The following is a 22,465-nucleotide window of genomic DNA, read 5'->3' on the forward strand; positions in this document are numbered from 1 at the left end:
GACGACTCCTCTGTTCAATTCTTCTTCGGAGTGTTAGTTTGGTTGCAGGTTGACTGACTCCAGACCTCTGCTGACACCTTGTGGTTCAGTAGCTTCACATTTTAATGTGTGTTGGTCAGAACGAAACATCTTTTCACAAAATAATCCTCAATAGTTTTACTGCAGAAAACCTCACTTAACTGCAAATATGTAAAACTTTTGTGTTTGAGAATAAATCTCTTCAACAAGATATGTAGAATTACTTTCATATATGAATTCTCTTTTGGATATATGTGGGTTAATATCAGGTGGTTTTTAGTAACAGTTGTATACCTGTTATCTTTCAATGTTTAATTATATTGATTATGGTCACAGTCTCAGTGAAACCTGTGCTAACTGTTGTGTTTCCTCAGGATGGTCGGCCGGAGAGATGAGCAGAGCTCTGAGGCCATGATTGATGTGACATATCGACAGAGTGCTGGAGAGCGGGAGGTGGTTGCTGTTCTGCAGAAACTCAATGTGTGTGCCAGCGTGGAGTTTCTGATGGCAGTCACAGATTTCTTCTTGCAGGCTCTGCCACAGAGTTCATATCCGACCTCTGCACCGAGTGACAGACTACCGCTGAGACAGACCGCCGAGCCGCGAGCCAGTGCCAAGACTGGTGAGACCCAGAAACCAACACAAAGGGGCATCCAGTCTGCCTATATTTAACAAAGACCAACATTAAAAACAAAGCTCAGTAAAAAAAATAAATAAATAACAACAGTGAATAAGTAATGCTAGAGTAATACAAGGTCAAGACAGTCACATCTGAGCTGTGAGATGATTAACAGAATCTCCTGCACAGAGTCAGGTTCAGTTTTTTGAGAATTTGTTCTAATCTTTACTTTATCTTACAAATACTAATGCTTTAAATTTATCTAAGAAAGTTGATTATACACTTGAAATGAGGTTGGAAAACCACTGAGGTAAAATAGATTTAAAATGTAAGTAAGTTTAGTCCGTATGAAATGTAGATTTGGAACTGTCCAATTACTTATGATGTCTGCTTCAGCTGGCACACAGATCAGCAGGTGAAGCAGATGTCATGTGCATGTTTGTGGATAATTCAGCTGAAAGACGATAGTTACAGAGAGAATAGACTGAACAGACACTCCCACGCACTGTACAGACACTCCCATATTATGTAAGGACACTCCTTGGATGAGGGGTGAAAAATCTCCAACTAAAACAGGTCCAGTTGACTATGAAACAGCACTTAGTTCTGAATCTGAAGAGCCGTGTTTTTCTTAATTATTTATCATAACACAAATTAAGAATTAAGATTCATACAAAATAGATAAACAGAAATAGAAACTACAGTAGGATCTAGCCTGTTCTGATATTTTAGATACGTCTCATCTTCTCTCTGCAGCCCCAACGGTTAGGACTCGTATTCGAGCTGTTGTCGTGGACCCGGAGGTGGTGTTTGTGGCAAGTCTGATGAAGGCTGATGCCCCTGCCCTCGTGGCCTCATTTCAGTGTGACTTCACCCTGCAAATTGATGACGACGGGTCACAGAACATGAGAGCCAACCTGAGAGAGCTCAAGGTCCTTGCCTGCCCCTTCATTCGAGACAAGGAGGCCAAGGCCGTAACCACTGTAAGATCACATGACCACAAGTGGGGACACAGCAACAGGTCACATGTGGGGACACAGCAGCAAGTAAACATATGGGGACACATTTGGTGATTTAATCGATGTTTTACATGAAGGGTTCATGTTGAACATTCTCCTCCTGACCTGCAGACTGTGAAATTAACATCTCACCTGCAGCTGAAACTGTTTACTCATCAGTCTTACTCCATCCAACAGGTGTTGCGACCCTGCTCGGTTGCCTTGGAAACAAAAACCCTGCCCAGCCAGCCACTAAAAGGCTCAATGATGGTGGAGGAGGTCATTGTAAAGGTACATTCATGTGTCACATTTTGCAAAAATGTATGTATGGGTCTATTGAACTCAAGAATCCAACAGCAATTGACAGAAATGATGGATGAGGGTCCAGCTGCTAAACAGACGGTGAGCTCATCATGAGTTGGTCCCACAGATCTCTCCGTTCATCCTCAATACTGTGATGACTATAACAGCCGCCATGACGACAAAGCAGCGTGACGAGCAGATGCAGGAGTCCAAGTCGAAGGTCAATGACCTCTGGTCGGTCATGAACATCTACAGCTGTAACTTCTGGTTCCTGGGGGTTGACCAGGCCACTGAGGCCACCGAGAGCTTCAGAGAGCCAGATGGTTGCAACCAGGGTGAGAGCTTTGCTGCAGAGGTCAAGGTACCACATTTCAACTCCTCTTAATATTTTATTCTGAAAGGTGGTCAAGTCTTTTTGCTGCTGACAAGGAGTTGTTGACCCACAGGTGGTCCAGTTGACTCTGGAGTCTGGTTTGGGTCATCGGACTGTCCCTCTGCTGCTGGCTGAGTCCTCCTTCAATGGGTCAGCCACAAACTGGTCCTCTCTGCTGCAGCTGAGAGCCGACATGACGCTGGAGGTGAGAACTGATCATGAACCTGTCCTTATGTCCTGATCATGAAACCTGTCTTTCACCCCTGAATAAATGTATGTCCAACCAATCTTAGAAAGCATAACTAAGCATTTGACCTGTGTTGTTTGGCTGGAGATGCTTCTGTCACTGTGTCATCAATGTGAACTTTGACTTGTGGATATCATCAGTCAGTGAAAACCTCAAACTTAATTTGAACTGCTGTCTTGACTTAAACAAATAAACATGTTGATCATGAATGGTTTAGAATGTTGACTGTGATTTTTGTGTGTGTGTAGGTGAACTACTTTAATGAGATCCATGCAGTGTGGGAGCCTCTGATTGAACAAGTTGACAGCGGCAGACGCAGGTGGAACCTGGAGCTTGAGGTAAATCTGTCAGCCACTGATTCAGATTTGAATCGTCATGAGAAAACACCAGAGGATTGACAACCCTTCGGGACACACAGATGTCACGTGTATAAAAGAAACCAACAAAACAGATCACAAATTATGTTATGAATTATGATGACATTTAAATGGGTTGTTTTCACCTGTATTTTCACCAGTATCCAATACCACCAAGCACATGTGGACAAACTTACATTTGTCCTTTGTGGATTCCTTGGGTGATAGAAATATTCCATGTTGAAGGATCCCGAAAAATCATCTGTAAATTTTAACTGGGATAAAAATTGATGCACATGTTTTTGTTTTTTTTTCTTTTCTAAGCACTGGTATCGGAGTCGTGGCAAATACGCGTTCCAGAATCTGAACATCTCTAAAAAAAATAGACTGTTTATTTGTAAACTATAAGATCGGATCCAGGAGGATGATTAAGAGGAGAAAAATTTGATGAAAAATCTTTTATTTTTTGTCCTCATTCCTTCAGATGAAGAACAGCCCGGTCCAGGACAAGAGTCCCGTCCACGGGGATGACTTTGTCATTCTTCCAGAACCTCGCACAGCCATCAACATCTGCTCCAAAGACACCATGAACATCACCATCTCTAAGTGCAGCCTGAACATCCTGCACAACCTTGCTAAGGTACAACACATCATTACATCTTCTACAGACTTTATCAGAAAGTGAAAATGCGATTTTCTGTGCAGCAGAAATTACCAACGCCAACTGAACAGAAAAATCAATCCTTTTCATGATCCGCTGTGTTAGTCATCTACTGACTGGATGGCAGAAAAAAAAAGTGCAATCGACCAACAATATTACATTTTCATTGTTTCAATCAGGCATTTTCTGAAGGCACAGCCTCCACCTTTGACTACTCTCTGAAGGAGAAGGCCCCCTTCACCATCAGAAACACTCTCGGGATCCCTCTCATCGTGCAGCACAGTGCCAACCTGAGACAAGTGGGTCCAGCATCTCAAGGCAAACTACACGAGCTGTCTGTGGATCAGAGCATGGACCTGGAACACTCCATGTTCAAACCGTCGTCACGAGGAAAACTGTCGGCACTTCAACGTCAAGAGAGCTGCCTGTTCAACCTCACCATCGGTCAGAACGCCGCACTGTCACTACCGTCTCAACCTGTTGTGTAGAAGGAACAGACAAGCAACAGATCTGACCTGTTTTCTTGCTCAGCAGAATATGTTCTTCGGAAGCATAGTTCATGATAACACTTGGCATACACCACTGGCAAATAATAGATCAGTACCATCCATTAACACTGAGTGTTAAGTGTGAAAAAACACACACACACACACACACACACACACACACACACACACACACATATATATATATATATATGTATATATATATGTATATATGTATATATGTATGTATATATATATATATATATATATATATATATATGTATGTATATATATATATATATATATATATATATATATATATATATATATATATATATATATATATATATATATATATATATATATATATATATATATATATATATATGTGTATATGTGTGTGTGTGTGTGTTTACACATACACATACACATACACACACACACACACACACACACACACACACACACACACACACACACACACAGGCTGAGTCCGGAGTCATATATCTGGAAACTGTCCAACAGAGGAACCTGTAGACCTGTAAATGATGACATGTGAATTAAGACTAAAGGTGGCTGATGTGTCTCTGAACCCGCAGTTCCTTCTGGATACAGTGAGATCTCCAACATTGCTGTGGACAAACCAGGTCGCCGCCTCTACAACATCCGTGGTCCAATGCTGCAGGAGGCGGTTTCTGTGCTGCTGCAGATCGATGCTGCAGACGGCAATAAGGTCATCACTGTCCGTTCGCCACTGCAGGTCTGACTAACAAACACTCACAAACCTCAGCATACATTCCTGTGACAGCGTGAACCGACAGCAAGACGGCTTCTTTCTCATTGTTTGTGTTTCTAGATAAAGAATCACTTCTCTGTGCCGTTCACCATCATGAAGTACTGTCCAACATCCAGGAGCCTGCAGAGCGTAGGACAGGCTGAACCAGAGAGAGAGTTTCACATTGCCTTAGAAACATACAGGTAGAATAACACTGCCCTGCTCAGAGGCGCAAGGGAACTCACGATGATGGTCAGCTAGCATGCAGCACCATGTTTCACCAGTGTCTCATGTTTGTTTCACATTTATTCCTCTGTCAACTTTGCAACTAGAGTTTCTGTAGAATGTTCTGCTCCAGGTGTACAAAAGCTGTTGACAGTGCAATTTTACCCCCTCTACCTCCAGATGTCAGTTATTTGTGCGTCCAGCGGGATGTCTGGATGGTCAGTACGGCCCATCATCCACCTGCGTGGCGTGGAAGGAGCAGGTGCACCGCAGCTCTGAGGTGCGTTCAGTGCTTCAGTGTCCAGCGGTCGACAGCAGCCTGCTGCCGCTTATGGTCAGCACGCTGGCCGTCCCTGATGACCTACGACACATTGCCAGCCACGGAGAGGAAGACTGGGACCCCGCCTACGTCATCCACCTCCACCCCGTGGCCACGCTACGCAACCTACTACCCTACACCGTCCGCTACATGATGGAGGTACACCGCAGAAACCAGAACAAATACAGACAAAAACAAATTACAATAAAAGGTCAATACATAAAAACAAGTTCATCTATTTTTTTAATTTACGTGAATCAAAATTAGATCATGAAGATTTAAGGTAATTTGAATCCAGATGATCCAGAAAATTAATTTCTCTTCATTACACTGTAAAGAATTTCACTGTAAAAAAACAATAAAATACTGGTACAGGGACGCCAGTATTTTACTGTTATTTTACAATGCAACTACTGTTATTTATTTTAACAGTATATTACCATTTTTGGATTATAGTATATGACTGTAGAATGACGATGAGTGCTGTGGTTATTTTACAGCGCATCTAGAGTAATTTATCTAACAGTACAATACCATTTTTTTTATTACAGTACATGAGGGTAGGATAACTGTTGGTTATGGTAATTTTACAGTATACAGTAGTGTTTTATAAAATCTGTTAATTTTGCATTTGTATGAATCCTCACCAATGTAAAAACAAAGTATGCAGGGCTTCTCAAATACCCAGCCCTAGGCTACCTAGGCTAATGTCTTGCCTTCTAGTGCTTAGAGCAGATCAACTTATTCAACTGATAACTTATTTAACTTAATAACTTCTAATACTAATAACTTCTTTAGTAATACATTTGAGAACCCTGGTATAGAACACAAGAGAATAAACATTCCATAACTTTGCTATAGTTTATTACAAAGTGCTCATTTGTACAGCATACTTTTTAAAATTAGTAACATTGAGAAGATTTGTATTGCAAAAATTAAAAACTATTGCATTCCCATATTTGGAAGAAACTGTCTCCAATACAATAATTAGTGACACGCTTTACTGAACTCATGAGCATAACATCAGATGCTGAATTAAAATACCATCTGGAGTAGTGTAACAGTCTAGCTTGAAAACTAGTCTTTTGCATGTGAACAATAACAATGGACATGGAGAAAGAAAAAGGGGGAGAAAGACAGAGCGAACAGTGAGTACATGACAGCAGCGTTTGGCTGGTCTCCTCAGTCACCAATGACGAGTGCCTGTAAATAAATAAATAAAATTAGCAACACAACATCTCTGGCAAATACTAATGGAGGGAGAGAAAGAAACATAAAACTGAGGGGAGAGAAATGGGCCAGAGCAATAAACTGTTCAAGGAAGAGAGAAAATGGTTAACAGGATGAAAAGTGCAAAGAGAAAAGCAAGAGACAGAAAGGAGAGAGGGTGGTTAGTTATAGTTTAGGAAGGCTTACCTCTGGAAAACTAGTGTGCAATAGTCAATGAAGTTAAATTAATAGATAATAAGATAATGACACATACATTTTACAATAAAAAAACTTTATGAAGATCAAGTAACACCTACGGCTAATTAAGGTCAAGCTAGATACAGAGCTAGCTGCACTTAGCCCTCTTCAGCAACCTGAACTAATGAAACAGACCTAATGAATCATCTGAAATGTCAACAGTTCAATAAACATGCAGACAAAACAACACTGGACACAATTTCGGGAGATAAACATAACCTTACTTTACCTGCTCTGTTGAACTCCACATGGACTTTTCTGGCTGGAATAATATGACAGAGCTTTGCTCTCCAAAGTAAAGTTCAGGAATAGCCAGTGAGGTTATATATTGTCACTAAAAAATTATTAGTTTGAAGAGTTTGATCAGTAAAGAAGTGCTATCATCAAAATAGAAACATAAGCCTGCAATCATCAGTAAGATGCTGATGGATTATAACTGGACATGAGAAGAGATGTTAGCACAAGACAGAAAATATTGTTTTATGCTGTGAAATTGCAGTTTCTTATTGTTAACCGAGCATTAACTGTTAATTTACATGGAAGCATGAATATTTAACAGTATTTTACAGTTACTTTAAAATAGAATGAGATACTGTTGTAATCCACCGTAAATTTACAGCAATTCATTACAAATACTGTTTTATGCTGTTAAGTTACAGTTATCTACTGTAATTGTTGAATGACTGATTTAACTGTTGATTTACATGGCAGGGATGAATATTTAACAGTATTTTACAATTATTATAAAATATAGTAGGGTACCTTTGTAAATCCACCATAAATACACAGCTATTCATTACAGTGTAGTTATACAAATGAGCCAGGCAGTCATAAGATGTATGTCATCTGCTCCTGATGTGGTCTGATGAGGTCTGATGTGGTCTGACGAGGTCTGATGTGATCTTGTTTCCTCAGAGCTCAGCAGACTCTTACGAGCTTCAGGAAGGCAGCACATCGGACCTCCTGAATGCTCGTGTCTCAGGTGAGATCATGTCGTTGGTGCTGATGAGGTATCAGGGTCGCGACTGGCACGGACACATTCGTATCGAACAGGAAACACCAGAGTTCTTCGCCGTGTGTCTCACCTGCGACTCAGACACCAGCATGACCTTGGATGTGAGCATTCATATGACAAGAACAGCAAGCCGCCTGTTGCTCTCCCTCTTCAGCCCGTACTGGATCATCAACAAGACTTCTCGAGTGCTGCAGTACCGAGCTGAGGATGTAAACGTCAAACACCCGGCTGACTGCCGAGACATCATCCTGTTTTCCTTTAGGAAGAAGAATCTGTTCAGCAAAAGCAAGGTGAGAAAACAACTGGATAGGTTCAGATATGTTCGTCTGTCAATAAAACGTCCAATGATCACACGACCTCTCATCCAGTGCAACTGTCCAGACAAAGACATCCTTTCCCCAGAATCTTTCAGGTCCCACCAGACTTTTGGTTTTGCATCCAAATTTGTGTGTCTTTACCTTCATCGTAAAATGTTTATGTTGGTCTTACAAAACATTTGGGTTTGTACTGATTGATTTGATTTGATTGAGCTGCTGCATAAAAACTTGTGTGTTGCTGTTTGTTGCAGCTCCAGTTGTGTGTCTCCACCAGCTCCTGGTCTGATGCCTTCTCTCTGGACACGGTGGGAAGTTATGGCTGTGTTCGCTGTCCCGCCAACAGCATGGACTTCCTGGTAACTAAAAACCTGTTCAGATAAAAGATTTTGGTCATTTAACTATTTAAAACCAAAATAAATAATCTCCAAGCCCGCTGTGACATGTGAGACATACAGTTTCCATGAAAACTGAGCAGACGATGAAGACTGTGTGGTCATGTAAAAAGCTCCTGAACAAGCACTCGATCAGATTAGATCATATCTGAGTAGAAGTCAAGAGGAAGGTGAAGCTGAAGCAGTCAATTCATAGATGATAGACTGAGGGAAAACAAAGGCAAACGATTTTGATAGAAGGTTCACGTTTTCTTAATTTCCAACAGAAATTGCACAAATCTTTTTTTGTCTTTGAAATTGTGAGTATTTGTCTTCTTTGTTGCTGAACTTCGGACTGTTGGTCCGACATAACTGGAAGTTTACGATGTCGAAGTTAATTTGTGTGTCAGGAAGATTTCATTTATGTTTTTTTCTTTTGAACTTCGGGTTAGACCAAATGAATTATTTATTCATTTATTGATAACACAATTGTTATTTGCAGCCCTCTGGCTTCATAGCTCTTCTTTGTTTGTCTAGGTGGGTGTTAGTATCCAGATGAGCAGTTTTAACTTGACCAGGATCGTCACAATGAGTCCTTTCTACAATCTGGTGAACAAGTCGTCATATGAGCTGGAGGTGGGAGAACTCACCAGCCAGACTTCCACCAGGTGGCACTACATCGCCTCCACAGAGGTGAATATGACTCCGGACTCAGCCTGTCTGTCTGTGGGGTACTACACTACACACTTCATTTCCTAGAGAGCACTGTTGTGAGAACTGTCCAATCAGAGAGCTTCAGACCAAAGATTTTGTTGAATAAATTCTCAGCTTTGAATCAGTTATGTAGCTGTGGTGCTGACTCAATAGTCGCAATGGAGGCATCTCCATAGTAACAGCCGCTGAGGCTCATGGGTACTGGTGAGTGATGACACTAGAGCACAGTTGCCTAGCGGGTCTTGATGTCCAGTGTTTCCTGCTCTCTGGAAACATTCAGGTTTATATCTGCAGTCTGACAGAACAGCAGCTCAGAGTACCAACATTAATGTTGTGTGGTTGTTGATGTGTTGCTGTGGTTCTGCAGTGTCTCCCTCTGTGGCCCGAGAACCCTTCAGGGAAGTTGTGTGTCCGTGTGGTTGGATCTGAATCCACTTCCAAGTTCTTCTTCTTTAACCGCCAGGACAATGGCACACTTCTGAGCCTCGACATGGTCAGTGTCTACTCGACCAATCACATCAGCTGACTCTCCTCTCTGAGTTTGGTACATTTGAGGACCTCTTACGTGTGTGTGTGTGTGTGTGTGTGTGTGTGCGTGTGTGTGTGTGTGTGTGTGTGTGTGTGTGTGTGTGTGTGTGTTTTCAGTGCGGTGGGATCATTGTGGACGTCAACATCTCTGATCTCTCCACCGTCATCGGCTTCACAGATTATTATGAAGGAGCAGCTCCGGCTCTGCTGCTCAACCACACACCCTGGGTCACCATCAGCTACAAGCAGAGGTACACACACACACACACACACACACACACACACACACACACACACTTCACATCCTTTTCACAGTTTTTTGATTTTTTGTGGGCGCTCCCCTGTGATGCCTGGCTCCAGGAGGGGGCTCTGGTCCATATTTGTGCTGGGATACTCTGCTCTGGGTTTTTATCTAAGCTTTGTCAGCATACGTCTGCATATCATGATGTTGAGTCAATGCACAATGAAATCAATGAAATGCTGTAATGAGAACCATCTCCCTCTCTCTGTTTCTCACTCAGCGGCTCAGCAGCAGTTCATCAGCTGAACCCCGGTGAGGCTCGGCTGTTTGCGTGGGATGACCCGTCAAGCATCCGAACACTCAGCTGGAGCTGCATGGAGCATACTGGAGAGCTGGACCTGCTGAAGGTGGGACCCATGTTGTTGCATTTTTCAGTTAATAGCGACAAAGAACTTCGATATTGAAAAACATAAAAAAAAAACTGTTCCAAAAGATACAATCACTCCTAAAATATGGCAAAGAAATGTGATGTAAAATCACAGCCTCAGCATGAACTTAGTTTGTCTGTTGGTTTGTGATCTATAATTTTTATTTTCATAATCTGGATCAGAACAGTAACTGGACAAATGCTTTTAATAAATTGAAAAAATAGAATACCTAGAAGCAGTGTGAGCGAGATGTGGAGACAAGACGCTTTCTGAAAACATGTTGGCATCAAGTCATTCATAACCAGATGAAACAAGGTCATTACCTGGAGCTGACAAAGATTAAAACATGACATCACCCCTCAGTCCACCGCTGACGGTCAGTGTGTCTCTGTGTGATTCAGGACCAGATGGGTCAGTTCTCCTATGACAGCCTGTCTCAGGTCCACTGGGTCTCCTTCCTGGATGGACGTCAGCGGGTGCTGCTGTTCACAGAGGATGTTGCTGTGGTGACGAAGGCTCGGCAGGCTGAGGAGCTGGAACAGTTCCAACAGGAAGTGAAGGTATCTCTACAGAACCTCGGACTGTCTCTGATCAACAACACCGGCCGGCAGGAGATCGCTTACATCGGCATCACCAGGTAACACATCACCACAGTGTGTGTGTGTGTGTGTGTGTGTGTGTATGTGTGTCATAGTTCGGGGGCGGGGTGTGTGTGGGTGTGTGTGTGTGTGGGTGTGTTTTACAGCTCAGGTGTGTGTGTGTGTGTTACAGTTAAGGTGTGTGTGTGTGTTACAGCTCAGGTGTGTGTGTGTTACAGCTCAGGTGTGTGTGTGTGTGTGTGTGTTACAGCTCAGGTGTGGTCTGGGAGATGAAGCCAAAGAATCGTTGGAAGCCGTTCAGTCAGAAAAACATCAACCTGCTGGAGAAAACTTACCAGAGTCAGCTGAGTGGGAAGACTGAGGGGGGCTGGGTCAAACTGGAGACCAACCTAGAGGTCAGAGGCCAAAACACACTCACACACCAAACACAAACGTAAACACAATAAGAGCTGGTGAGAGTTTGTGATGTCAATGATCTTCAGGTGAACCTCAGCGGAGCCACCATGATGATGCGTCAGCCATATTCCTGCCCGGTGAGGAGGAACTTCCTGTCTGGGATCCAAGTAGAGTTCAAACAGTCGCTGCACCAGCGCAGCCTGAGGGCCCAGCTGCACTGGCTGCAGGTAAACACACACCTGAACACATACAAACCCTCAAACACTAGCCTGAATGACTGACGTGTTTTGTTTTGTGTGCAGGTGGATAACCAGCTGCCAGGTGCCATCTTCCCTATTGTCTTCCATCCTGTTCCTCCTCCCAAATCCATCGCTCTGGACTCAGGTGTGTCATCATTATTACCTGCTTCTACATGTCTGATCTCACCTATTCACCTGTCGAGGCACAAACCAAACTAACCTGAATGTCTTGACTCCAGGAGCTGCTTCCTTCATCTAGCTTTGTTTAACATTAAATCATAAAAGTGATAAGTGATTTTGTCCAGAACTGTGAACAATGAAACTGATGGTCAGAGCAGCGACATCAGGTTCTGCTGCTCTTGGGCAGAATTTTTTTTTTTTGATGTGGATTTCTAAAGATGATTTTTTACTGTGAAAATTTGCTTTTTTTAAGTTACTGTGTTTTAGTTTGATCTTTAAGTCTAAGCTCTGCCTCCACAGAGCCGAAGCCTTTCATCGATGTGTCCATCATCACCAGGTTCAACCAGCACAGCAGCGTCATGCAGTTCAAGTGAGTTACGTCCAGTTAACCAGTTTAAAGTGAGTTATAACCACTTTAATGTGAGAGATAACCAGTTTAAAGTGAGAGATAACCAGTTTAAAGTGAGAGATAACCAGTTTAAAGTGAGAGATAACCAGTTTAAAGTGAGAGATAACCAGTTTAAAGTGAGAGATAACCAGTTTAAAGTGAGAGATAACCAGTTTAAAGTGATCACCGGTTTAAAGTGAGTGTTAACCAGTTTAAAGTGAGTGTTAACCAGTTTCGGTATCGGTAGGGCGAGTCTATACGCGATATGATACCATGTAATCTAGAAACAGACCCTGCTACTTTCCAGCTCTGCTTACAGTCGTAAGGGAGATTCTCCTTGTTGAGGTCGACAGTTGCTAATTCTCTGAAGAATCTTAGACCCAGTGTGATGTGGGCGGCTGTGGCTCATGGGTAGAGCCAGCATCTTGTTGTTGGAAGGTTGCTTGTTCGATTCCCCTGGTTGGCACCCTGCATGGCAGCCACCACCATCAGTATATGAGTGTATGTATGAATTACTGCAAGTGGCATCTTCTAAATGCCCAAAAATTGAAATGAATCAGATCTCTGTCATACAAGCAGCATGGAGAGTAGACTCGGAGTGTTTTCTGCAGTCTTCCAAATGTTTCAAACTTAAATCTGAATTCTGAATTCAACACTATTTAATTTCTCACGTTACACAGTCGAAATCAGTTCTTCTTCACTGCTCTAAAGGCAAGAAGGCAATCAGCTTTACTGCTGATATTTGGACCTCCGACATGTCTTTGCTGAGTCAGCACACTGAGTCAACACAATATCACCGTCAACATTTCAAAGTGCTGCAAGTAAACTTGTTCTGTGAGTAAACTTGTAAGGGAAATATTTATTCCTATTTATTTAAAGTGCAGTCTCATTACTGTTTTGAAATGTTCTATTTAAAAAGTGTCTGCACTTTCACTGTTTCTAGAGGAACATTCCTGGATTTCCTTATTTGTTCTTTTCTGGTTATGACCGACTGTCAACATAGTTAATAAAATAATGTTGTATGGCTTAATTCTGTGAGTCAGGCCTTACAACAATGATGACAATCATATCACATCTTTACAGGGTAAGTGGTATATACACCTGCTAGAAGAAAAAAACGTTTTTTATCGTATGCCTACTCGGTATCGGCTGGTACCCAAAGCCCAGGTATGGGAATTGGTATCAGGAAGGAAAAACTTGCATCAGAACATGTCTGGTTTAAAGAACAGTATGTCACCTGTTCTTGGACCTGCTGGCCACATGCTGTCGGCCTCAGTTAATAATACGACTCCACAGAGTGCAGACTGAGTCAGGTCCACACCTGGAGACCCTGCAGTGACCTCAGAAATGGACGTTCTCTCAAGTCCTTCAGCTGAGTCTTGTCAATGGAGGACGAGTCAATTGGGTTCCTCAGTCCTAGTGTGACTGGATGTAGACTATTGGTTTAAAGCTGTTGGCTGCTTATTTCTTCTTCCCACTATCTGTGTTACTATCTTTGTAAAAACCCTGTTACTCGGAAACAAGAGCAACCTGCAAGCTCCCAACTTCACACTGAACATAGCAACTTACCACTGACCTGGTCACAAGCGGCACCAACCTATACAATCTAACAGCTGTTAGTGTTCCCGAACACTGTTCTGTTGGAGCACCATCCTGCATCATGGGTTGAACATGTTTTCCCTGTAGTAGAGAAACGACTCAGGTGAAATGACCCAGTTTAAATGTGGTAACAGACGTTCAGCAGCTGACCATTCTGATGTGGAGCAGTGTCCTTCATAACCTCTGTGAGCATTAATAAGTACTCTGTTTGTGTACTTCAGGTACTTCATGGCTCTGGTTCAGGAGATGGCAGTGAAAATTGATCAGGGTTTCCTGGGAGCCATCTTGGCTCTCTTCACACCTGCTGCTGACCCGCAGGCCGACAGACAGAAGGTAGAGCAAGGCAGCAGGTTGATGTCTCAACTCCCAAACACACACGGGGTTCTTTTGATGAACTGAAAACCAATCTGACATGAGTTTCTGTTCCTCTGAAGTATCTCTCACCTTACAGAAACATATTGACTTCATGTTTTACATGTCATACAAAAAAATACAAAGAATTTTAAAACATTAGTATTTAATATTTCAACAATATTTTACACTAAATATTTTGATCACTTCATTTAAACTCACCCTTACTCGGGTCTCTTTTCCATGACATTTCCTTTCTTTATTTTCTTAATATGCCCACACCAGTTTATTTATTCTAAACCCAACCTCTCCCCCTTATTGCCTAAACCTAAACTCTTAGGACGTATTCCTAATTCTAAGCCCAACCCTCACTCTTCCCCTAACCCTAACCATACCTCTCCTTAATGCATAAACCTAAAACACAACTATTAAAAACCTTAAACTTTTTAGTGTGGTTTTGGGGTTTGGTCTGCTATTCTGCTTGGAAATTTTGGATGGCTACCTTTCCATCCAGTGTCTGAATTATTGCTTTCCTTTAAGTCAGAGTCTCAGGTAGGACCCTGCTGGTCCTGGCTTAGGGCTAAAAGAGACCTGGTTCAACAGGTCTTCACTCTGCCTGAAGACTTGAAGCTGCAGAATCAGAGACAGCTTTAAATTTAATTTCTAAACTCAATTATTTTCATACATCATTTTATTTCCATCATGTCTGATGTGTTTTTTCTTATTGTCTTATTATTTTGGGTACTTTCTTCCACTGTATTTCTCTATTATTGATCAGATTGTATCAACCTCATTGCCTCCTCAAATGCTTTGCTCCTTGGTCAGCCATGTTACGGAGCTGCTGTTTGTGTTTCAGTCACGGCTGCTAGACAGCGATCTGCAGCTGCTGCAGGTGGAGCTGATGGAGGCGTCACTCACAGACACGTCAGGACTCAGTTTCTTCGAACATTTCCACATCTCACCCATCAAGGTGAGGAGACGTAGAGCTTCTTCTGTTAACCTAAAGAATGTTCACTCTGCTGCCTTTTTCAGCTCCATCTCAGTCTGTCTATGTTTTTATATTTCATGTTTCAGCTCCATCTCAGACTGTCTCTGTTTTTTATTTTATGTTTCAGCTCCATCTCAGTCTGTCTCTCGGCTCCAGCGGTGACGACTCGGCTCAGGAGGTGGCAGCCATTCAGTCTCTCAACCTGCTTCTAAAAAGTATCGGAGCAACACTGACTGACGTTGATGACCTTATCTTCAAGTGAGTTATTTGTAAAAGTTTGAAATAAAAGAAAAACGGTGTGTTTTTAGATTTTTAAGGTTTGATTCCCCCCCTACATTTACTGCGCTCCCATACTGTATCTGTGGAGCAGTGTGTTGGTGATTGTAGCTAACCTCCAGGGGTAAAATTAACTCAAAACGAAAGATATGTTTATTTCCTCTTACCACTCTATAGAAGAAAACACATTTACAGTTGGAACCAGACTGTATTTTGTTTAGTCCAAAGTAAAGGTTGGGTGTTTTCTGTCTTCCTCTGTCAGGCTGGCCTTCTTCGAGGTGAAGTACCAGTTTTACCGCAGAGAAAAGCTGATGTGGGCAGTAGTCCGACACTACACTGAACAGGTAACACTGTAACCATCAACACCCTGAACTCTTCATCCATAAATCTTCTTCACTTCCCTTCTTATCTCTCCTTGGTTAGATCACGTTCTTGTTCAGTGGTGCTTGGTTCTGATGATGCCATTTGGAATTATATAATGTCACTTTTGGTGTGAAAAAACAAAACGTCTAATGTAAGAACACAATGTTTGTTTCTGGCTACAGTTCCTGAAGCAGATGTATGTTCTGGTTCTGGGTCTTGATGTCTTGGGAAACCCATTTGGACTGATCCGAGGTCTGTCTGAGGGAGTGGAGGCCTTCTTCTATGAACCCTTCCAGGTAAGAAAACACGTTGGTTCATGTGTTCATGACATAACATCAACCACAGACGCACAAATCAGCAGCATTTCAAAGCATTTAGAAAGATCAGTTCATTCTGTGGAAATACAAACTTTGAGCCACAAATTGTGGCTTTGACCAATTACATAACTTGTAAACTATGGTTTAAAATCTTGTTAGCTGTTAACAGCTTACGATCTGTTAACAAGCTCTAACAACTTGTGTCCTTCTTTTTTAACTCATTATTGGTCCTGGAGTTAATGTGACTGAGCTAACAGTTGGTTCTACAAAGAGGCATCTACATTCATCATGCGCACAACATGTATACAAAATATACAACTACATAGATTAAATAACAAAACATCTAAATCTGATCCATGACATATGTTGACTTGGACTGACTGGATTGACCTGGTTCAGGTCAAGTACTGGTTTGTGTACCTGTAGTCATGTGACACTGCTGTTGGTTCATCAGGGGGCTGTTCAGGGTCCAGAGGAGTTTGCTGAAGGTTTTGTGATTGGAGTCCGTAGCCTGCTGGGTCACACCGTTGGTAAGGAATAAACAAATAACCTAAAGAGTTACTTTATTCTCTTCTATTAGTATTTAATTAAATATTTTTAAGAAGTAGGGATTTTAAAACAATTCTTACAGTTAAAGCAGGCATGTCCAAACTATTCCACAAAGGGCCATGTGGCTGCAGGTTTTTGTTTCAACCAGTCAGGAGCCCACAGTTTGACCAATCAACTTTCTGAAGACTGAGATCAGTTCATTAAATGAGTCAGGTCTGATGTGCTGCTGCTTGGTCGAAAAGAAAACCTGCAGCCACACAGCCCGTTGTGGAATAGTTTGGACATGCCTGAGTTAAAGGAACTTTACTGTTGAACTGATTCTCCAACTCAGGTTTTTCCAGCTTTTTCTTTCAGTAAGTCCAGAGGAGCTGTATGAAGTATAATAAATATCCTTGAGTGATGTCACTTGAGTCAAACTAATGTGCTGTTGTCCTGCAGGTGGCGCCGCAGGAATGGTCTCCAGGATCACAGGCTCTGTTGGTAAAGGTCTGGCAGCCATCACGATGGATAAAGAGTACCAACAGAAACGACGAGAGGAGATGAACCGACCACCCAAAGACTTCGGAGAAAGTCTGGCTAAAGGAGGAAAAGGACTGCTGAAGGTACGAAGTCACTCAGCAATCAGCTGATCTGAGGTCAGTGATGAAGGTCAGTGATGACAGTCAGTGATGAGGGTCAGTGAGGTCAGTGATGAGGGTCAGTGAGGTCAGTGATGAGGCTCAGTGAGGTCAGTGATGAAGGTCAGTGATGAGGGTCAGTGAGGTCAGTGATGAGGGTCAGTGAGGTCAGTGATGAAGGTCAGTGATGAGGGTCAGTGAGGTCAGTGATGAAGGTCAGTGATGACTGTCAGTGATGACTGTCAGTGATGACTGTCAGTGATGAAGGTCAGTGATGACGGTCAGTGATGACGGTCAGTGAGGTCAGTGATGAGGGTCAGTGATGACGGTCAGTGATGAGGGTCAGTGAGGTCAGTGATGAGGGTCAGTGATGAGGGTCAGTGAGGTCAGTGATGAGGGTCAGTGAGGTCAGTAGTGAGGGTCAGTGAGGTCAGTGATGAAGATCAGTGATGAGGGTCAGTGAGGTCAGTGATGAGGGTCAGTGAGGTCAGTGATGAGGGTCAGTGATGAGGGTCAGTGAGGTCAGTGATGAAGGTCAGTGATGAGGGTCAGTGAGGTCAGTGATGACAGTCAGTGATGACGGTCAGTGATGAAGGTCAGTGATGAGGGTCAATGAGGTCAGTGATGAAGGTCAGTGATGACGGTCAGTGATGAGGGTCAGTGAGGTCAGTGATGAAGGTCAGTGATGACAGTCAGTGATGACGGTCAGTGATGAGGGTCAGTGAGGTCAGTGATGACGGTCAGTGATGACGGTCAGTGATGAGGGTCAGTGATGACGGTCAGTGATGAAGGTCAGTGATGAGGGTCAATGAGGTCAGTGATGAAGGTCAGTGATGACGGTCAGTGATGACGGTCAGTGATGAAGGTCAGTGATGAGGGTCAGTGAGGTCAGTGATGAAGGTCAGTGATGACGGTCAGTGATGAAGGTCAGTGATGAGGGTCAGTGAGGTCAGTGATGACGGTCAGTGATGTCAGTGATGAGGGTCAGTGAGGTCAGTGATGAGGGTCAGTGAGGTCAGTGATGAAGGTAAGTGATGAAGATCAGTGATGAAGGTGATGAGGATCAATAACAGAAAGTGTCTTTACAGGGAGTTGTGGGTGGAGTCACAGGCATCGTCACCAAACCTGTGGAGGGTAAGTGACCTTCAGTGTGTCTGTCTTACTTGTTTTTTTAAGAATCAACAGAACCAGAAGCATCTGTACAAAACTGTTACAATGAAAGTTGATTATTAATTTAATGCAGTTGTAAAGAGACAGGCTGTAAGTTGAGATTTCAATGTAATGGTCGTAATGAAGATTGAGGGACAAAGACTGGGCCGTGGACTGAAATGTTGCTGGTTTGAATCCAGCCTTGGTCCTTTGATTTCCAGTCATCTCTTTGGATGTTGACCTGGATCTCAGACCAGCAAACTTGTCACTTTTCTGTGACAAACAACGTTTTCTTGGTCAATTGGGTCATTAACATGAATCGCGTAGAACCGGAGAGTGTTTTTTTTGTGTGTGTGTGGGGGGGGGGGCTATTATGGACGGGACATGGGCGTGTACCAGAGATTATCAGTGAACTGCGAACATGTGAGCACCTGAAGGGAGCCTTGAATTCGATAATAACAACTTTTCTAAAATCTTTACAACTCATTTTCAAGACGTGTGGATGATGCTGAGATGAGGGGGCTGACTACAGGCTGAAGGTAAAGTAAGTGTGTTCTCTGTCAGAAAGACAACAAATGTGTCTTCAAAATAAGAGCTTTGCATTGCAGCCCATTGGAGTTTAGAACTGCGTTCTTAGCGGAAGGTTTTTAATTTGAAAGCAGCAACCGTTAGTAGCATGTCGTTGCAACAACAAGCGGACAACAAAGACAGCTCCAGAGACCGAGGAGACGCTGCATCTCCCGGATCTCAGTGGCTGTCTAGTTGCTCATCTTGACATCTGTGGATGAAGTGATGGACTGACTGCTGTGATCAACTGTTTCCTGGTTTTAAATCTCCCTGGCTGTGGGTCGCACAACAGTGCAGGTCATTGACACCTTCGCCCATCTCACGCAATTTCTGGCATATCGACATCTCAGATTTAGATCGCAGTGGAGTTGGAAAAAAGTGTACCCTCCGAGGTGGCGAATTGGCGGACCAAAACAGACCACCAATTTACTGCCCTCTGCCTAAATCCGCGGACCTGGCCTCTAAAATGGACGGCCAAATTTGGCGGCTTGCTGCCCAGTGGAAAAACGGCTATTAACTACGCAAGCAAGGGCAGCCATGCATTGGAGGCACACTGTCATACAGAAGTGCACAGGAAGAAGGTGGTGCAGGTCATAGCATCAACATAGTGTAGCCAGCACCTTTCTTCCTTCTTGTCAGTCTCATTTCTTATATGGCATAATGTGACCATACATAGATACTTCAACAGCACCCCCTGAAGAAGAAGAAGAAGAAGAAGAAGAAGAAGAAGAAGAAGAAGAAGAAGAGAGTTAATGGCGTTGAGCAGCCAAGAGGACTGTGTGTGTAGTCAGTGTCGTGTTTTATCACTGACAGATTGCGAACTGTTGTCGGAGGACATGCTGTGAGTGTGTGAGTTGGACTATCCATCGCAGGCGAAGTGTTTGTGTTTTATTGGACACTAAGCAAGTTCGGCTAAGCTAGCTAGCAGGAGCTAGGCTAGCGGCACGGCCATTATCGAGAGGAGGCCTGCGCTGATGGGAGGAGCTTTGCCGGGTCGCCAAGGAGAGTGTCGCTGACGGAGGGTGCTTCGCTGCCGCAGAGGGACACAAAGGTTTATGGCTGCGAGTGTTTTGTTTTCACAGACTAATCTCACCTCATAGCGAGGCTGTGACCCTCTTAGAACCTTTCACGCCTCCGTGAGCTCCACATACGTCATGGTTCGTTTCCGTCAATATATGGCACAAACAAACGCAACATTCACAGGCTGCAAATTGTCGTTAACTGCCGAAAATTAGGGAGATTTCCGGGCGTTTATGGGTACGAAAATCCCACTTTTCATGCAGTGAGAACATCCACTTAATAATTCACTTTCATAATGAAACACACCAGCACAACAAAAGAAACAAATCCAAACATGTCTTCTAATCCTGCTGTTAGAACACTTTGTGTTGTTGTCTTTATAACACATAACTGCAGTCGTGCATGCTTATGTAAATATCGCGGGAACTCCTTGGTCACGCAGCTCCAGCTATTTGGCAATGCTGCGCCATCCCGGACTCAAAACGCAGCCATAGGGGGTTGCTGGACCGCAGGCGATGGAGCAAAACCGTACGGAAGCTCTTCCGCAACGGACATGCATCTAGTGGAATTCTAGAGTAAGGTGCTTTGACTTCAGACCGGTGATGTTAACATCACTGGTCATCAGAAATCAGAATCAGAAACAGATACAGATTTATTACCAAGAAGGATTTTACACCAGTGAGGAATTTGTCTTGGAGAAGAAGGTGCCTACATGAAGACAATAAACAATAAACAAACAGTGACTATAATATATACAATATAAACAAACGTGGGAGACACGTTGGCACAGGTATATTTGCTTTTTGCACATGGTGAATGCTGGGCATGAAAATGTCAACTGCATTGGTCAGAAAGTCACAATGATGTGCCGGGCCCACCATGGGGGGCCCTGTGTTTTTAGAGGCTCAGGTGTGCAGTAGAAACATAGTAAAACCACTGTTAAACCACGGCAGGACAGATCTGATGGTGGTTTGAATGATGTCTCTGCAGGGGCGAAGAAGGAAGGAGCAGCAGGTTTCTTTAAGGGCATTGGTAAAGGCTTGGTGGGCGTGGTCGCTCGACCGACAGGCGGCATTGTGGACATGGCCAGCAGCACCTTCCAGGGCATCCAGAGGTAACCTTCCTTTTCACTTATCTCTCACTTGAAGCTGCAGAGTAGTTTCTAAGTGAGTTTGTTTACTCATAGTATTTTGCTTAGTGAAGAACTTCCTGTGTTGTCTGTGTGCTTCACGTGTTCTCCTCTGTTCTTCTTGTCTGCTCACTAATTTTGACATTTTCTGCTTTTTTTCTGTCTCGTGTTGTTGTTTCCTGGAGTGTGGTTCTTTCTTTTTCTTGTTGTTTTCATGTGTGAGTATTTCACATTAACAACACTAAAGCTGAGCTCCCCCATTACTCTAAAGTCTATCATCAGCCATCTCTTAGTGTAGCGCAGAGGTTCAGTCAGTTCCTCTTTCATTTTCACCGAAGATAAATTTGTCACAATCACATCAATATGTTAAGAATATGAAGATGCGTGAGATGAAGGAGCTGAGCTTCAGTGTGCAGCTCTTGTGTTTCTTGCATGTTGTTGTCGTCTTGCAGCCGACGTATGGTAAGTCGCTGCATCGTGTCACAAATAACTTCATCCAGCGTCCTCTGGACTGATGATTCATGCTCATATCATCCATCAGTTTAACACTGCCAGTAGCCCCGCCTCTCTGTAAGCCCACCCCCGCAGCTTGCTGCAGCATTGTGAGTCGAGAGGCCACGCCCCTGAGGAGAGTCACCTGTCCCATCAGGATCTTTCCTGACTGTCACTCAAAACCTGTACTTTACTTCCTGATTGACGTATTCACACAACCAATCAGGTACTAATTCAGTTTTTAAAAATGTCTTCATAGTGATTTCATTCTTGCCGTGAGACCCTTTTCTGCTCTGAAACCGGAGAAGATTTCAGTTGGGAAGCATGTTCTTTCCCTTGCCACCTGATACTAACAGACCGAACATACAGAAACAGCTGCAGCTGTACGTCAACCAGGGACGGATATGGGCCCTGCCGCAGTTGACCTACTTAACTTGTTGTCCACAGCATCGTCCCCTCAACTGCGTGGTCGGGTCAGATCGTTCAGGTGTGGGCCTTTGTACCGCACACTGAGTTTGGTTTCATTTAGGTTAGACTGACAGAAAAGATAACAGACAACCATCAGCTCCTACTTAGTTCCTGCTGAGCTGTCTTATGCTGCACATCCATCTGTGTGTTCAGTTAGACTTCGATGTACAACATTTACTCTTTTTTTGTCAAGCCAGTCAATCCGCTCACTTTAAGGGCAGGTTCACATTTTTACATTTATTACATTTATCAGATGCTTTTTTCCAAAGCGACTTACATTAATTTATACATACATACATTCGTACACTGATTGCAGGG

The 22,465-nt window shown here is 43.2% G+C and overlaps 1 protein-coding gene across 10 annotated transcripts in view; it reads left to right on the forward strand.

The window, feature by feature from the left end:
• vps13c (vacuolar protein sorting 13 homolog C) overlaps positions 1–22,465 on the forward strand; it is a 68,758-nt gene that overhangs the window by 37,701 nt on the left and 8,592 nt on the right. For 9 of the 10 annotated variants that reach the window (XM_037094385.1, XM_037094389.1, XM_037094390.1 and 6 more), the window contains 31 exons: positions 393–640; positions 1,394–1,620; positions 1,834–1,926; positions 2,066–2,299; positions 2,385–2,516; positions 2,807–2,896; positions 3,399–3,554; positions 3,755–4,019; positions 4,660–4,820; positions 4,917–5,038; positions 5,241–5,538; positions 7,762–8,151; positions 8,430–8,534; positions 9,087–9,242; positions 9,631–9,756; positions 9,909–10,042; positions 10,313–10,439; positions 10,862–11,097; positions 11,310–11,454; positions 11,542–11,682; positions 11,758–11,839; positions 12,175–12,244; positions 14,083–14,194; positions 15,069–15,182; positions 15,328–15,458; positions 15,739–15,820; positions 16,022–16,135; positions 16,611–16,686; positions 17,144–17,307; positions 18,411–18,456; positions 21,049–21,172. In XM_037094385.1, the coding sequence (XP_036950280.1) occupies positions 393–640; positions 1,394–1,620; positions 1,834–1,926; positions 2,066–2,299; positions 2,385–2,516; positions 2,807–2,896; positions 3,399–3,554; positions 3,755–4,019; positions 4,660–4,820; positions 4,917–5,038; positions 5,241–5,538; positions 7,762–8,151; positions 8,430–8,534; positions 9,087–9,242; positions 9,631–9,756; positions 9,909–10,042; positions 10,313–10,439; positions 10,862–11,097; positions 11,310–11,454; positions 11,542–11,682; positions 11,758–11,839; positions 12,175–12,244; positions 14,083–14,194; positions 15,069–15,182; positions 15,328–15,458; positions 15,739–15,820; positions 16,022–16,135; positions 16,611–16,686; positions 17,144–17,307; positions 18,411–18,456; positions 21,049–21,172 (4,701 nt within the window). Of the gene's footprint in view, positions 1–392; positions 641–1,393; positions 1,621–1,833; positions 1,927–2,065; positions 2,300–2,384; positions 2,517–2,806; positions 2,897–3,398; positions 3,555–3,754; positions 4,020–4,659; positions 4,821–4,916; positions 5,039–5,240; positions 5,539–7,761; positions 8,152–8,429; positions 8,535–9,086; positions 9,243–9,630; positions 9,757–9,908; positions 10,043–10,312; positions 10,440–10,861; positions 11,098–11,309; positions 11,455–11,541; positions 11,683–11,757; positions 11,840–12,174; positions 12,245–14,082; positions 14,195–15,068; positions 15,183–15,244; positions 15,259–15,327; positions 15,459–15,738; positions 15,821–16,021; positions 16,136–16,610; positions 16,687–17,143; positions 17,308–18,410; positions 18,457–21,048; positions 21,173–22,465 lie in introns of all 10 variants that reach the window. The other variant, XM_037094386.1, reaches the window with a different exon arrangement.

Source organism: Acanthopagrus latus, chromosome 4, assembly GCF_904848185.1.
Source record: "Acanthopagrus latus isolate v.2019 chromosome 4, fAcaLat1.1, whole genome shotgun sequence".
NCBI classification, from domain to species: domain Eukaryota; kingdom Metazoa; phylum Chordata; class Actinopteri; order Spariformes; family Sparidae; genus Acanthopagrus; species Acanthopagrus latus.